The sequence below is a fragment of the Poecilia latipinna genome, unplaced genomic scaffold (assembly GCF_001443285.1).
Source record: "Poecilia latipinna isolate Pla-1442-1.1 unplaced genomic scaffold, P_latipinna-1.0 Scaffold165, whole genome shotgun sequence".
Lineage (NCBI taxonomy): Eukaryota > Metazoa > Chordata > Actinopteri > Cyprinodontiformes > Poeciliidae > Poecilia > Poecilia latipinna.
The window spans coordinates 548,439-562,662 of NW_015112781.1; the positions used below are offsets into that span (position 1 = coordinate 548,439).

The 14,224-nt window shown below is 43.7% G+C and overlaps 1 protein-coding gene across 2 annotated transcripts in view; it reads right to left on the reverse strand.

The window, feature by feature from the left end:
* Window positions 1-391: 391 nt before the first annotated feature.
* kmt2bb (lysine (K)-specific methyltransferase 2Bb) overlaps window positions 392-14,224 on the reverse strand; it is a 35,622-nt gene continuing 21,789 nt past the window's right edge. Inside the window, exons 19-36 of one of the 2 annotated variants that reach the window (XM_015029862.1) lie at window positions 12,208-12,318; window positions 12,001-12,077; window positions 11,641-11,855; window positions 11,456-11,559; window positions 11,219-11,356; window positions 10,873-11,031; window positions 10,664-10,781; window positions 10,480-10,558; window positions 9,530-9,690; window positions 9,089-9,256; window positions 6,030-8,997; window positions 4,290-4,390; window positions 3,992-4,129; window positions 3,324-3,576; window positions 3,000-3,107; window positions 1,805-1,888; window positions 935-1,064; window positions 392-840 (exon numbers count right to left, since the gene is read on the reverse strand). In XM_015029862.1, coding sequence (XP_014885348.1) covers window positions 565-840; window positions 935-1,064; window positions 1,805-1,888; window positions 3,000-3,107; window positions 3,324-3,576; window positions 3,992-4,129; window positions 4,290-4,390; window positions 6,030-8,997; window positions 9,089-9,256; window positions 9,530-9,690; window positions 10,480-10,558; window positions 10,664-10,781; window positions 10,873-11,031; window positions 11,219-11,356; window positions 11,456-11,559; window positions 11,641-11,855; window positions 12,001-12,077; window positions 12,208-12,318 — 5,388 coding nt within the window. In that variant the 3' untranslated portion in view covers window positions 392-564. The remainder of the gene's footprint in view (window positions 841-934; window positions 1,065-1,804; window positions 1,889-2,999; window positions 3,108-3,323; window positions 3,577-3,991; window positions 4,130-4,289; window positions 4,391-6,029; window positions 8,998-9,088; window positions 9,257-9,529; window positions 9,691-10,479; window positions 10,559-10,663; window positions 10,782-10,872; window positions 11,032-11,218; window positions 11,357-11,455; window positions 11,560-11,640; window positions 11,856-12,000; window positions 12,078-12,207; window positions 12,319-14,224) is intronic. The other variant, XM_015029863.1, reaches the window with a different exon arrangement.

Consider the following 14,224-nt stretch of genomic DNA (forward strand, 5'->3'; position numbering starts at 1 on the left):
CTGCACAGATGGGGATATAACGCACCCACCACCAAAAAAAAAAAAAAAAAAAAACTGAATGGAGCAATGGTGAACATGCGAGTACGACTGGATGATGAATCCCAAAACTCATCAGGAACCAAAATGTAGCTATTGACAGATTTTCAGCAATGCTTCAAACACATAAGGCTTGGTGAGTGTTGGCATCCTCCATTTAAAATGGAGAAACTCGCCGTCTTTGTTTCTGCTTCTAACGTCGAGTTATAAATATCAAAATACGCTTCCTTGCCAACTGCTGCAGCAGTCGAACATGTGGAGGTTCCTCACCCAAATAAAATAATCCAAAGAACAAAAGAAAGCATACTGTGGAAAAGTGAGTCAGGAGACGTCCCAAAAGTTGGATTTTCCTTACTTTCCAAGACACATTAAATCCCGGAATTTATTCCTGACCAGCCACGTGTATCCGGTCAGTGTCATAGTGGTTTATCCTCGTTCCAGGCTGTGCAGACCGCTGCTCGCCACCTTAATTTTAAGGCCTACTTAGTGACCAAAGATCCTCAACTCTCTCGACATCCCGCCGAGTCGTCAGTTGAGGAAGCGCCGGCATCGCCGGGCCCCGCAGTTGCAGTTGAGCTTGTTGCTGGCGTCCTCGATGGGGAACTTGTAGTCGTAGGTGAGTTCCTCGCCCCGGTAGATTTTTCGGAGTGCGAAGATGACGATGTGCTTCCGACCTTCCACGTTGATTACGCGCGAGTAGCAGTTGGGTTCGCAGGAGTGGTTGATGAACCTGGCCGCGTTGCCGTGCATGGTCGCGTCCACCACGTCGAAGTCGTCGATGCGGAACATGTAGCAGCCGATGCCCTGGATGGGGAGAACACGGCACACGGCGCTGTAGACGGCCCGTCACCTGATCAGCCTGAAGCCGAAGCTGGTCAAAAAAGGAGAGTCGCCCTACCTTGCCGTCGTAGTACTTCTCTCTTTTGTCGGTGAGCACCGAGCGGATGACGATGCCGGCGTACTCGATGACCATCTCCCCAGCTTCGATGTTCCTTTTGCAGAACAGACCGCGCCCGTGAATCGCAGACCTGCATTGACAAGGGGGAATACGTTTATAAGTTTACATTTCCTTGTAGATCCCATGTAGATTCCTCCGAATCAAGATGCTTTTTTACTTTGTGAAGGAAGGGAGGATTACAATGACCTGGCTAACAACACGTATTATTAGATGACAAATTACATACATTTCACAATCAGGACACGTATATACTTGAGGATGAACCCAGCCCTATTCCTCCTCCTTGCACAAAAAGAAAATGCTGACAACTTAATTTTCCTTCTTGTGTTGACCCCTACAAAACCTACTACATTCAATCCAGACATTTAAATGAATTTAGTCATTAAAGATCACACTTATTTATCCATGTACATAACTTGTGATTTTGGATAAACTAACTTCCCAACATGTCCGTACTGGATGGACACATTTAGTGGCAGAGATGCTAACGCTCACAAAAAACACCACAGAAGCAGAGTCATGGCAGAGTTCACATAATGTCAAACTACTGAAACCATAAGCATGTCATCATCTTACTTCGATGGAAAAAGCTGACCCTTAAATATGAACACTTGAATAACCAGATGTCTGTTTTACCTGGAACAGGAAGACACCAGGTTTCATTAAAAACAAGACTAGCGGTGCAAATAAGCTACGTAAGCTTATTTGACTGGCGTAGAGCACCGCCGCTTTTCTTTGCTGATCACGGCTTCTTATTAGTAGAGCAACCGTGAGCAATAAAACCGCGTTGGTTTTGTAAAAGCAGCTGACCTGTAGACTCCAACCGCCTCCTTGGACGTCCTTTCCAGGTGTCTGAAACGCATGGCCATAGGCAGCTCCAAACTGGTAGCCCGTCTGAGAGAAGGAACAAAACAAAAAAATAAAATAGACTCAGAGACATTTACAGTTCTGTGGTATTTATTTTAATAGATATCCATCAGTCAATCAGCCACAGATTAGAACTGGCTAATTTTATCTTGATAACTTCAGATTAGAGGTTTGATTTTTTTTTTTTTAAATCCGATTGATTAAATGGATGTTTCCAGTCAATATTTTAGAATGTTAGAATTCATAAAAACATTTGAGAGTTCGTTTCAGCTTACAGCTGCAAAAGAAAAGAAAATTAAAAATCACCTCTGTAGTCAGACTGAAAGAAGAAAAAACAGGAAATCAATATCCTCGGTGATTTTTGGTTTTAAAAATACCGAGACGAAATATGGCGCTCTGTAGTGGTTCATACAACAAGCTCTTTGACGTTATTCTTTTGTTTATTGATGAGCCGTTTTGTAACCAGCAGAGCTCAGACTGCAAGTTAAGATTCAGTCCTGATTAGTAAAGGTAAAACACAGGTATGATATATCAGCCGACGTCGATCCTTTTTTTGCATATTGGTATCGATGAGTAAAACTGGGCCAACAGCAACAACCTATTTTTATTTCCTTCTTTTTTTCCCCCTTTGACTTTGTGCTTTTGGAGGGGCCGGTCATGCGATGGTGATTCAGCACAGGATGTGATGGGGTGTTTAACTGAACAGAGACGCAATGCCAGCGTTTTCGTTGTTAGGGTGTTAAAAGATTAGTATAATATAAATAGCATCTGCAAATATTGGCAATCAGTCGTATCTGCAATTTTTATATCATCGAATCCCTATAATTTAACTTCAAAACTAAAAAGACCCACATTGCATGGGCTAATGTAAAATAAACATCCTAGAACAAACCTGTTTTTAACTTCAACAATAAATGCATTTGATGGTCTTAAAAAAAAAAAAAAAAAACTTTGGTCACAATTCAAACATGACCGACGTTTAAACCAGTTCCGCTGAGGGTCAATGCTCATCAGTGTTCCAAGAACTGTGAGCACCAACACACCAGCCAGCTCTCCGTTTGACCGTAATGTCTGCTGGCTGAAAAGTTTCATTCTGAGTCTCAAAGACCTAACAGAATGTACAAATGTAATACAAGACCTTGTGGACTTCAGCAGTACTTCATCTTCCTCATCATCATATGGGCCGATGTCGGGAAGCTGTCTGTGCTGAGAAGCCAGGAAGTTGAACATATCAAATGTAGACTTCCTGTAAAAGCACACACGGTAACAGTCTGAATAAATGCCATCATGTTGAACTTGTTTTACTGAAACCACGCATGGATAAAAGCATCTCATCGCACATCTGCTTGGGAAAAAAAAATAGGTCAAACATCTGTTCTGTGCAAACAAGAGCAGAAACAGTCTGGCTTCCATATTTCAACATGTGGATGCAACAAGAAGCGGGTTAAAAGAGAAGCTATACCTGACGTAGAGCTCAGAGCGGGCGCAGCCAGTGGGATTGACGGGCAGGTCATCTTCCTGGCTGAACTGTTTGAAGAAACGGAAAGTATGTCGCTGACAGCGGTGGGCGCCTTCAAGTTGCTCCAGCAAAAACACGATGGCGTCGTGGACCAGCCCCAGCATGCGGGCCCCTGTGATCTTCTGAAAACTCAGGGGCCGGAGTCTTGCGATTGCTCGGGCTTCCTGCACACCATCAACCACTGCTTTCCAGGCCACTGCCGGGGAGCAATGAGAGGGAAAAAATGGCATCAAGTCAAGACAAAAATCACACGATTCACGGGAGTGTAGCATAAAACTAAGAAAGACTATGTAAGACTAAGGCTTGTGTTTTTTAGGGAAGAACTGTTTTGCTATGGGTCTGTTTCTCTTGTAAAAGCCCCAGAAATGTTAGAGCAAATGCTGTTATAAATTCTTAGAAATGTCAAGAGGTTTTAATAAAACTGTGTTTGACACTGCCAAAAAGACTGGGAATGTATACAACCTGTTTTTCAGCAAGATAACGAGCCAAAACATATAAAAAACAGAAATAAAAACATCAGCCTCTTTCATAGATCCTACAAAAAAACCTTTGGTAAGCTAAAGAGAAGTAGATTAGAACTGTCAAAGGTCATTCCTGATGACTTTTCTTACCCTCTACGCTGTCTGCCTCCACACTAAAACCATCGTCGCTGGTAATCTCAAACCGCAGATGCGGCTGGTCTTTGTTCGTTGGACATCCCTCGTCATCATCAGATGGTGTCGGTTCATCATCTGATGTGGAAGCAGAACCTGAAAGTCACATTTCACACAGCTCATTTGTCATTGCGGAAATCTGAGTCCTAATATGGCATTTTTGGAAAACATTCTGAAGGGCGCCAAAGTATCAGTTCCATAAACGGGCCGTCGTATACAAATACAAGAAGAGGCCTGAACTGTGTCTGTGGAATACCTGAGTATTTCTTCCAGTCGGCCAGGTTCATGTGACCCACTGCCTCCCTTGCTTGCTGTTTTCCTGGTTCACCCTGAGACAAGAAGCTCCTGGGCTCAGACCTGGGGAGGTAAAGAGGAATCTCTCTTCAAAAACATGCTTGATATATTTACTGCATCAACACAATATGGTTACAGAAATCTAAAAGGTTCATCATTTGTTACTGAGAAATACAAACCGCAAAACTCTTATTTTCATTTTACGTCTCTAGATGTATTTCTTAACGTGCCTTAAAAACTGTGTTCATATGCATTGGAGGTGAAACTTACAATGGAAAACCGTCAAAAACTTTGTCCTTCAACCTCAGACATTCTGACCCAGAAATGAGCAAAAGGCAGAAAGAAAGTGGGGATTTTTCAGTGAGTCAGGTATTAAATTGCAGCAGTGGTTTCTATTGACTGGCTGGAAAATATAATGCTTTCAAACGTTTTTGTGTTCATGCCATACCAGAGAAGAACACAAGCTGCTGACTGCTTCCTGCTGCACAAGCAGCAAATGAAAATCAACCGCCAGCATTTAGCTGGAACATCTGAACAGTCTTCAGAACGTTCCAGCTACCAGCAATGCAGCTGAGCTTCTGCCTTATCGCATTCACCCATCAAAATTAACGAAGCCACAACTTCCTTCCCTTCCAGCCTTCGCAATAAGAGCCTTAAAAATACACCACTGCATCAAACATCTACATATCCTAGATACTGATTGGCGATAACTCTAACCCATCTCAAAATGTTGCTGAAAAATGAACACACTATTTATTTGATCCATTTGCCTTTTTCTGCAAATCAATGTTAATTATTGAAATAGTTTGCTGCTTATAGAGTAAAATTTACATTTTACAGCAAGATATACATATAAGTGGAAAACTAGTGAAACTAAAAAGAGCTGCCTTTAATTTATTTCCAGAGCTGAATATGCTGAAATCTTAACGCTGAATAACAGAGTTGAAAAAACAAAAATAGCTTTTTAAAACAGGCTGAACACAAACCAAAATGACTTCTAGTTTGTGTTCTGACGACCCGTCTGTCTTTCCATCCCTGTTTTTAGCTCTGATACCAGATGTGTCATCAAAAAACTACAGAAAAAAATAAATTGGGGAAGAAAAAAAAAGGCAGCTGTGCCAAAGCAAAATGCTGAATGTGGTGCAACATTACAATTGATCTGGTCGCTGCATTGTTTTATCTTTTAGGGTTTAGCGTGTTTTGTACTGTTGCTCTTCCGCCGTTGCATTCACGCTGTCTGAAACTTTTTCACATTTTCTCATGTTAAAAAATGTTAAGGAAAGGAATAATAATAGATGGTTATAATTTGACATGTAATTCAAGTCCTAAATATTAAATGTTAAGTGTACTTAAATCAAGTTTGTCAAATTGAGCAAGCCTACCGTAATAAAATCTCTTGGCAAATGTTCTTTGGACAAAATGTTCTGTTATTTTCTATTTGTTCTTTCTTTTTTTTAATAGCTAAAGTTAAACCCAAAATTAGTCGTACCTCTGGGCGGATTAATGCTTAAAATTATTTTCAGTCAACCGAAACGTTTGCTCCCAATAGAAAACCATTGTTTCCCTTCTGAGCAGCATTTAAGCCCTTTTTGTAATTACTGACTAGCTTTTTCATTACAAAGAAGAGAGAAAAAAAAGAACAAAGAAAACAATTAAAACAAACTAGAATTTAAGGTTTCAGTGTCACTGAATAAAAACTCACACTGAGCTATCAGAATCACTCATATGCTCGTCCTTCAGCTCATCCACGTTCAGGACCCCCTTCACCGTCGGGGTTTTGATGCGGACCCCCGAGGCTCTGCTGGACGTGCTTGGAAAGGCCGGCTTCCTGGGCTCCTCCTCTTCACTGACGCTCTCAGGTGGTAAGAAGTCGACTTTACACTTCTTTGTGACGATGCGGTCCGAGAGCGAAGACACCCTCTTCATGCGAACGTGAGAGCGAGGGCGAGGCGCCGGAGGCAGGGGAGCTGGAGGCGGCGGGGCTGGTGGTGAGGGAGACCGTGGCGACACCGGAGGCTCGGGTTCAATTAGAAGGCCGGGAGGTAAAACCAGCGATGATGGGCTCATTGTCCGGAGCCCGCTCCACTTGGGGGTGTAGTTGCTCGCCATCGCTTGGTTGATGATGGCCTGAGCGCTCTCAGCAGGACTCGTCAGGACGTTTTCAGTGGACAAGGCAGGCTGTCCTGCAGCCTTGGAGGACTTGGATTTTCTGGATGTACCTGACTCTTTCTTCTTCTTTGGTTTTTTCAGCTCCGAGACCGTTTCGTCTTTTGGAGTTTTTGTTTTTTTTCTGGACTTTTTCGAATTTGCAGAGGCCACGGGGCCGTTGGTGTTGTGAGCGAGCAGCTGTGTGACGGTGGCCGGGTTCTGAGCTGCAGGTGTGGAGGGAGCAGGAACTGAGGTCACGCTGGCGGCGGCTGGCGGAGCCGTCATGCTCCCAGCTGCGGCCAGCGTGGCTGAAAGAGCGTTGCTCTGCAAAAGGCTGGCGATCTGGGTGACGCAGTTGAAGGACGGGGAGTGAGGGGTGGGCAGCTGGAAGGTGTTGCTCTCGGGGTTCTTTACGAAGATCTGCCCGAGGCGGTTGACCAGCAGCACATGAGGAGTGGGGTCGACGTTCGGACCGCCTACCTCCTTCACTGTGAGGATGGCGTGGCCCGGTAACGCCTGGGGCAACACCTGCTGGTGGGGTTCGATGGCTGGCCTTGGAGTGGAGAAGTTGATGGAGATGGTGTGACTGGGCGTGGCTTCCTTCTGCACGGAGGAGGAGCTGAAACCGTTTAGAACTACAGGAGCGGAGGTGGTCTGCAGCGGCGGCATGGCGGCTGAACTCTGCAGCCCGGGAAGAGTCGATACAGAACCAGAGGAAGAGACAGCGGTGACAGAACTGAACGGCTGTGTTTGAGTGGGAAACAGAGCTGCACAGGTTTCAGTTGGGGAGCCAGCACCTAACGCGACTGGTAGTGCTGGGTCATTCTGAGGGTCGCTTAGCTGCGTTTGGCTAATAGCTTCTACAGGAGTGAGGGTCGTTAGCTTAGCGGACAAAGGTTCGATGCACGGGAAGCTGGGGGATTCTTGAGGTACCGTCACGGGCTGAAGTGTGATGCTGGTCAGAGGAGGTTGACTGAAATCCTGTAAACAAGAATACACCTCAAGAGAATCTACGAGACACTGCGAGGGGTTTTGAACGTCGGTAGACAAAAACGGGGAGGGCTGGAGGAGGCCTAGCATGGGGCTCTGGTTATTCTCGGCTGAATCCAGCAGATTAGACGCAATGTGGTTCATCAAAACAGCAGAGCCCTCAGCTGAAGAAGCCAAGTTGGGACCTTCAGACTCAGAGTTCTGGACTTTAGAGGTTTCAGGCTCTTGGTTTTCAGTTTCTTGCAAAACCGGAAGTAGTTCGGTAAAACTTGAGCTGCCCTCGCATTTCTCAAGTACAAGAGGCGCCTCAGAGGCAAAACCTAAACTGGAACCGGACAACAACTCCTCTGAATATGACGTCTCAGGCACCTTAGTGAGCAAGTTCGGAAGAGACTCAACAACTGGAGAAGGAAGTACAGATTCCCGATCTACTGAAGGAGTGCTTGAGGTGTCACAGGACGGCGGTGGACATGGGGTGGGATTATCAGTCATACTTTTTCTGGCAACTGAAGGTTCTGATGGCTTATTGTCAAATGACAGATTAGCTGATCTTGAGCTGTTTATGATTTTAGGAGGACTTTTACTGTTAGGGGTTTTTCCTTGTATCTGATTTTTCCCGGGTCCATCGACTTTCTGGGCATCATCAGTAGCTGCTACACTCGCATCACTCTCAGTACCATCATCTATCCCGTCCAGCTGAGCCAAGGGCCGGGTAGAAGAAGAAGAGGAAGGAGACTTGGATCGATCTTTGGACACCGGGCAGCTGACTACAGTTCGTGAGAAGTTTAAATAGTGCTCCATATCATCATCCGAAGAGGTGCTTCCCAGGTCTTCCTTTGCGGAGGCAGCAGAACGTGGAAGATTTGGAACGAGGGGTTTCCTCTTGTGTACTTCTTTGGTTCTCCCCCAAAACTGCTCCGAATCGTCACCTTCGACCACTATCTGCCCCCCGCAGTTCATAGCCACTCCTTCGTTCAGAAGCGTTTCTTCAATCTCCAGTTCTGTCCGCATCTCTTCACCCAGACTCATACTGGAATCTCGATGAAAGGAGCCGTAGGGGAACTGGTCGTCGTTCTTGTCTAAATCTTCGTGGGGCGAAGCGCCGTTGGTCGGAGAGACGTCCTCGGGCTCCGGCGAAGCTAAAAAGTTGTGCGGCACCTCGACCGAGTCTGAACCACTCAGATCAAACGACAGGCGGTTTCTGGGTAACTGCTGCGTGGAGGCTGTGCTGTCCTGCCAGTGAGACTGAGGGAAGAACGAAGTGGAGCGGACCGAGGGAGTGTTTCTTCCTCCGACTGAGCGGGATGAGTTCATCAGGTTGTCTGAAACACCGAGCGGAAACAACGGGGAGGTGGGGTGGGCAGATTTCCCAGCACGGAGGGTAATGGGTCCAGTTAATGAAGCCACGGGAGGGGGGGACATGTGACTCCTTAGGGACGGGGTCTGTGAGTGTGGGCTGTGACGGCGAGCTCTTCGTGTCTCTTCCAGATCACTAATGGTCAGGATGTGGTGAGGTTTTGTCTGGATTACACCTAAACAGAAAAAAAAAAGACAGCATCAGACCATTTATTTTACTGAGTAGTTTACAAAAATTTACATGTGATCTTTAAAAAATGAACAGACCTGGGCTTGGCAGAGGACGGGACAATCCTCCAGCTGGCCTCCGATGAAGGGGATGATTGGGAACTTTTGGCTTTGTACCCTGGTCAGACTTTGTGGGAAGACCTGGAACAAGAGACTCCTCTGCAGGGGGGTGGGCTTCTGTTTCCTCAACCTCCTGGGCTGCACACTCTGAAGATTCATAAACATTTGAGACCATATAAGCGTCTACTACCCTGCTATTAATTTGCACAATTTTCCACATTTCTTAGAACAACTGCATATTTTTTTCCTACATTACACATTTGACGTTATTGTACAGTTTTGTTTTTTTTGCCACTGCTATCTTTAAACGTATCTGCATGCTTCCGTTTTCCAGCTGAATTTCCCCATTGAGGGTCTGAAGAATAAATTAAGTTTCTATTCTGCTTTGGAAAAAACTTTTTTCATCGCTATATCACACACCAGGTAGCTGACTTGGGCTGTGAGCAATAGTGTGGTTGTCTCCTTGGTCAGGCATTTCTTCAACCGGCTTCTCTGGTACGACAGGCCGGACCTCCCGAATTTTACACGTGTATCTGCACCGTCGTAGAGGGTTCAACGTACTCCAGTACCACCGGGAGCACCTGAAAAATGAACACATGTTCTAAAGTTATTGCACCATTTCAACAAAATTAATTCATAAATTAGGTACGTATGCAAGGATGATGAAAAGAACGGAAATGCAGCAGATAGGGAAGCTCTTTTTTTAAGCTGGAAGAGAAGGAGGGAGACTCACAGTTGGAGACTGAAGCATTTGTTTTTGAAAATGATAGAGGGGCTGGGGCATACAGACAGAAATAGAAGTTATGTATGCCCAGTGTTTTGGTGTCTTGTGACATGTTGGTGGATTTCTCCTTTGTGAAAAATGTAACTTTTTCCAACTCAAATTTTATGGTTTTTACGTGACTGAAGACTCAACGTGCAATAACAGTGAAACAAATACGCACGGTTCAGACTGTGCTGAAAGAAAAATTATACCACATAAGGCACCATTAATGTTTTTTATAAATACAAAAGGTAAAATTATACAAAAAAATAAAAATATATAAATATATACTGGACACCATAGTCCTGTCATGAAATTTTCAGAGACTGAATTTTAGATTTTCGTTTGCCATTATGCCAAACTGAAAATCATGAGCAATAAAAGCTTTAAATATATCATTATGTTTGTGTAATGAATCGACATAAAACAAGTTTCAGTGAATTACATAAATGAAATCAAATGTTTACATCATGTTTTGATTTCTTGAATTGCACCTCTGCACGCTTTTATTTGATTTATTCGTCCATTTATTTTAATTTACATATTTTTTGCAGCAAATTTGCTTTTCAGATACACTTAAAATCTCAAAAGGCAAAATGCAACTTACTGAAAACCGACAGGAAACAGTTTGCCTTTGTTGGCAGACAGTTCAGACAGCATACCCAACTTGTCAATCTGCAGAGAACCTGCAAAGAAACGAGAGGAATATCGATTATTAGGCCAAAATTAGCACAACATAGCCAAATAACATAAGGAGAGCAACAAGATCAGATATAAATAGAACTATTTACCAATCATCACATTGATCAGTTCAGGTTCTAATCCAGTCAGGAACTTTCTACGAAGGCTGATCCCTTCAAAATCCACATAGACTCTGCGGTTCACTTCGAATTCTTGACCAGTTATCATCTGAACAACAGAAGAAAGTTACTTTAGCGTCACAGGTCGAAATGGTTGCTGCACCCAAAATGAGACATTCGGAGAGAGGTCGAGAACGTACCCTGCCGGTGATGAGATGTCGATGTTTGTGGCAATAGACCTTTTTATCATCCTGGAACACACACTGCCGCGAGCGCGCACACATGAAATGGTAGTTGCTTTGACATGATGTCAGGCAGCAGCCCACTGTGGCACCGGTCTGATTACAGCGCTCACACCGCTGATGACAACAGGAACGACAGGGAGGAGGATGAAAGCATAAAGTTGAGTCAAAAACTGCAAACAGTTAAAACTTGCCTTTCCTACAAATAAATATATCCGTAAGCTGGTCTGCATATTTATACACACTCAGATTTCCATTTATTTTGCTTCAGTACATTTAGAAATATACAAATTTGTTCACTGACCATCAATCGCCCCCTTGTCACAGCGCTGTGCACATGCAGCAGAGAGCCATTATCTTCTTCAAATACCTCAGCAGACCATAAACAGCAGTTGACATGGGCCCACTCATTCTGGCCCAGGTAGAGCAGCCTGCCAGCTTCCTAGGGGTAAACAAACACAGAGCACTAAGTTACCCGGTAACACAGCGAGAGCAGCTATAAAAACAAAAAACAAACGATGCAAATTACTGAATTTCCTACATTGGGTTTGAGGTCTCCATATTTTTGGCACAGAGAGCACTGCCTTTCATCGTCTTTCGACCACCCTGTGTCCAAGTCAGCTTTCGAAAGTCTACCTCTCTTCCCTACGAAAACCACAGATATGACCACTTTAAGCCCCAAACTCTCGTAAAACCTCCACTGTGACCTCAGAATGAGAGACTTGCCTTTGAGTTTGGCTGCTCGGCTATTTTTGAAATGGTTTTGGCTCGCCGGGTCCCCTGACATGGGGGTAGCTGCCTCCTCCTCCTTTATGTCCAAGCTTTGCTGTCCATTGTCATCCTGAAGAAGGCTCAGCGGAGGCCTGGACTCCTTCCTCTCCTGCCACTGGGCATAAACGTGCTCTGTCGTTGGAGGGTGAACAGCCGTCGACAGCATCCCTCTGAACAGAGACCAAAAACATTTCAAATTCAACTTGCAGCTGTGTAAATACTGAAATGAACAGACACCAATACATGAAGACTGAGGAAAATAAGTCTTGTTTTAAAGTGCCAATTTATGATGAGGAATATATGATCACTACTCACGTTGGCACGTCTTTAGTAGAAAGGTTCCACAACTTTGGGTCTTGGCTGTTGAACCAGTTAAACACCTCTTCAAGGAGCTAAAAAGAAAACATTTTAATTTTTTGCACAAAAGCACAACAATACGGGCCTTTTTGCTTCAAGTGCAAAACAAATCCCTCTCTGTGTACGGCTAGAGGAAACTGAAGTGAACTCTGCGACTTGGAGTACCTTCAGGTAGTAGGAGCGCGCCAGGGCTGTGGGTCTTTGCTCCTCTGGGAGATGGTCTTCTTGCTCCAGCCTTTTTCGTATCACCTGAACCACATCTTCGTGGAACATTTTCTATTCAAGACAACACCACCAGGATTCACTTAGCCACAGATGTTACCATTTAGAGTTTAAGGACACGCATGAAAATTCTTAACATTCAGAACATTTGAAAACAAAACAATAAGCGTAGGCTTGATTGACTGTCTCTTGCATAAATCACCAAATGGAGCAATTATTCAGATTGTGGCTTCAGACTCCAAAGGGCCATTTTACAGATCATTCGACGCATCAATCAATCTAAATCTGTTTTATTATAAAATATGTAATATCACATCTGAACTGGATTGTCATGTATCAGAGTGAGTACATAAATAATAAAAAAACCCAACAACTTATGAAGTGTTTTCCATGAGCTTAGCAGCTGAGACAGTCTGTATTAGGTTAGAGCAGAGGCTCCCAAACTGTGGGGTGCCGTTGCAGGCGCGGGGGTGGGGGGGTTGGGGGGGAGGAGACACGGAAAACAGTCTGGATGGGAAAAAAATAAATAAAAATCATGAATGCTGTATGCGCTGAGTTTTTACCTTAGAATAGCCAACTCTCTGTTATTCCTCTGTCAACATGATACATTAGGGGCTTCCACACTTCCCATATCTGTGTCCTCTGTCACTTTTATCAGCAGTTAAAACTGTTTAATCCGTTGTTAACATGTCGTAACCTGTTTTTCCGAGCCGCTTTTAAACGCAACATGAGCGCTACGATGCTCACACTGGGTTTACACCTGTGCGGCAGTGAAGGAGGCCTTCACTGCCGCACAGTGAAGGTGCGGCAGTGACCTGCAGCACAGTTTTAAGTAGGTTTTAAGTATGAAATACCCCTGACAGAAAGAACCTTGTTCTTCCTCTTGTAGAAGAAACTTCTCTCTTCTTTCAGAGTTTGAACCCAACATTAAATTTAAATTAGACTAAAATGAAGTTATTATCTTTGGACCTAAAGAAGAACAATCTAAAGTCAGTCAACTACTTTATCTGTAGTTGCATTGATTGCTGCACTGTTTTCACACTATTACTTTACTTTGTAATGTAAATTATATTGATCTACCTTTTAATACAAATAAACTTGACTTGACTCGACTTAAACGTGTGTCACATTTGTTCCTGAAATCCAATCTACTCCCGCTGATATTAAACATCCTTCGTTACTATGGAACAATTTGGTGACCAAAGCGGGTTTGTGTTAGAATCATGGCAGCAAACCAGCAAAATGCAAAGAACTTTTCACAGGTTTTCTATCAAACTAACAGACTGAGTTGAGTAAAGCTGTTGGATGCAGGTAATGTTAGCTAAATGATGACTAGCTAGCTAATATCAATACAGCACCTTAAGCTTAACAAGTAGCTACTGATGATGTTGTCTATGTTCAACTACGTACAGTACATTCATTTTGCCCCCCCAAAAAGATAAAAAGATTCCCCCGCATCCCCCCCCCCCTAACACCCCTCGCAGCTCACATACGTCGTTCAACCAGACAGCTATTTGTAATCCATGGGGGTGAGGGGGCAGAAAAAGTTTGGGAACCACTAGGCTAGAGGGATGTGAGGATCTGTTGGGGGCTCTGTGTTTGAGCCCCCAACACAGAGATTATGATGCCATTTCTAATCCTATGATTATAAATCATATGATGATTTATAATCATCATATGATGATGATTGTAAATGATGATCATATGATGTTTACACAACAAACTTTTTTGTTTTACACAACCAGTTTTTATAATATGACTAAGCTAAATGCGCTTCTTCTTCTTCCTCTAAGTTCAACTTGGGGGAGGGGGGAAAAACAAAACTACAGGTAAGATGTTGAAGGTATTGGTCATAGTAGTAGAATAGTCACCTGAAAAACTAATTACGAATAAAACAAATGTGTAAGCATTGCTCTGTGCCATTGTTCGTTCAAAAAAAAAACAACAACAAAAAAAAAAA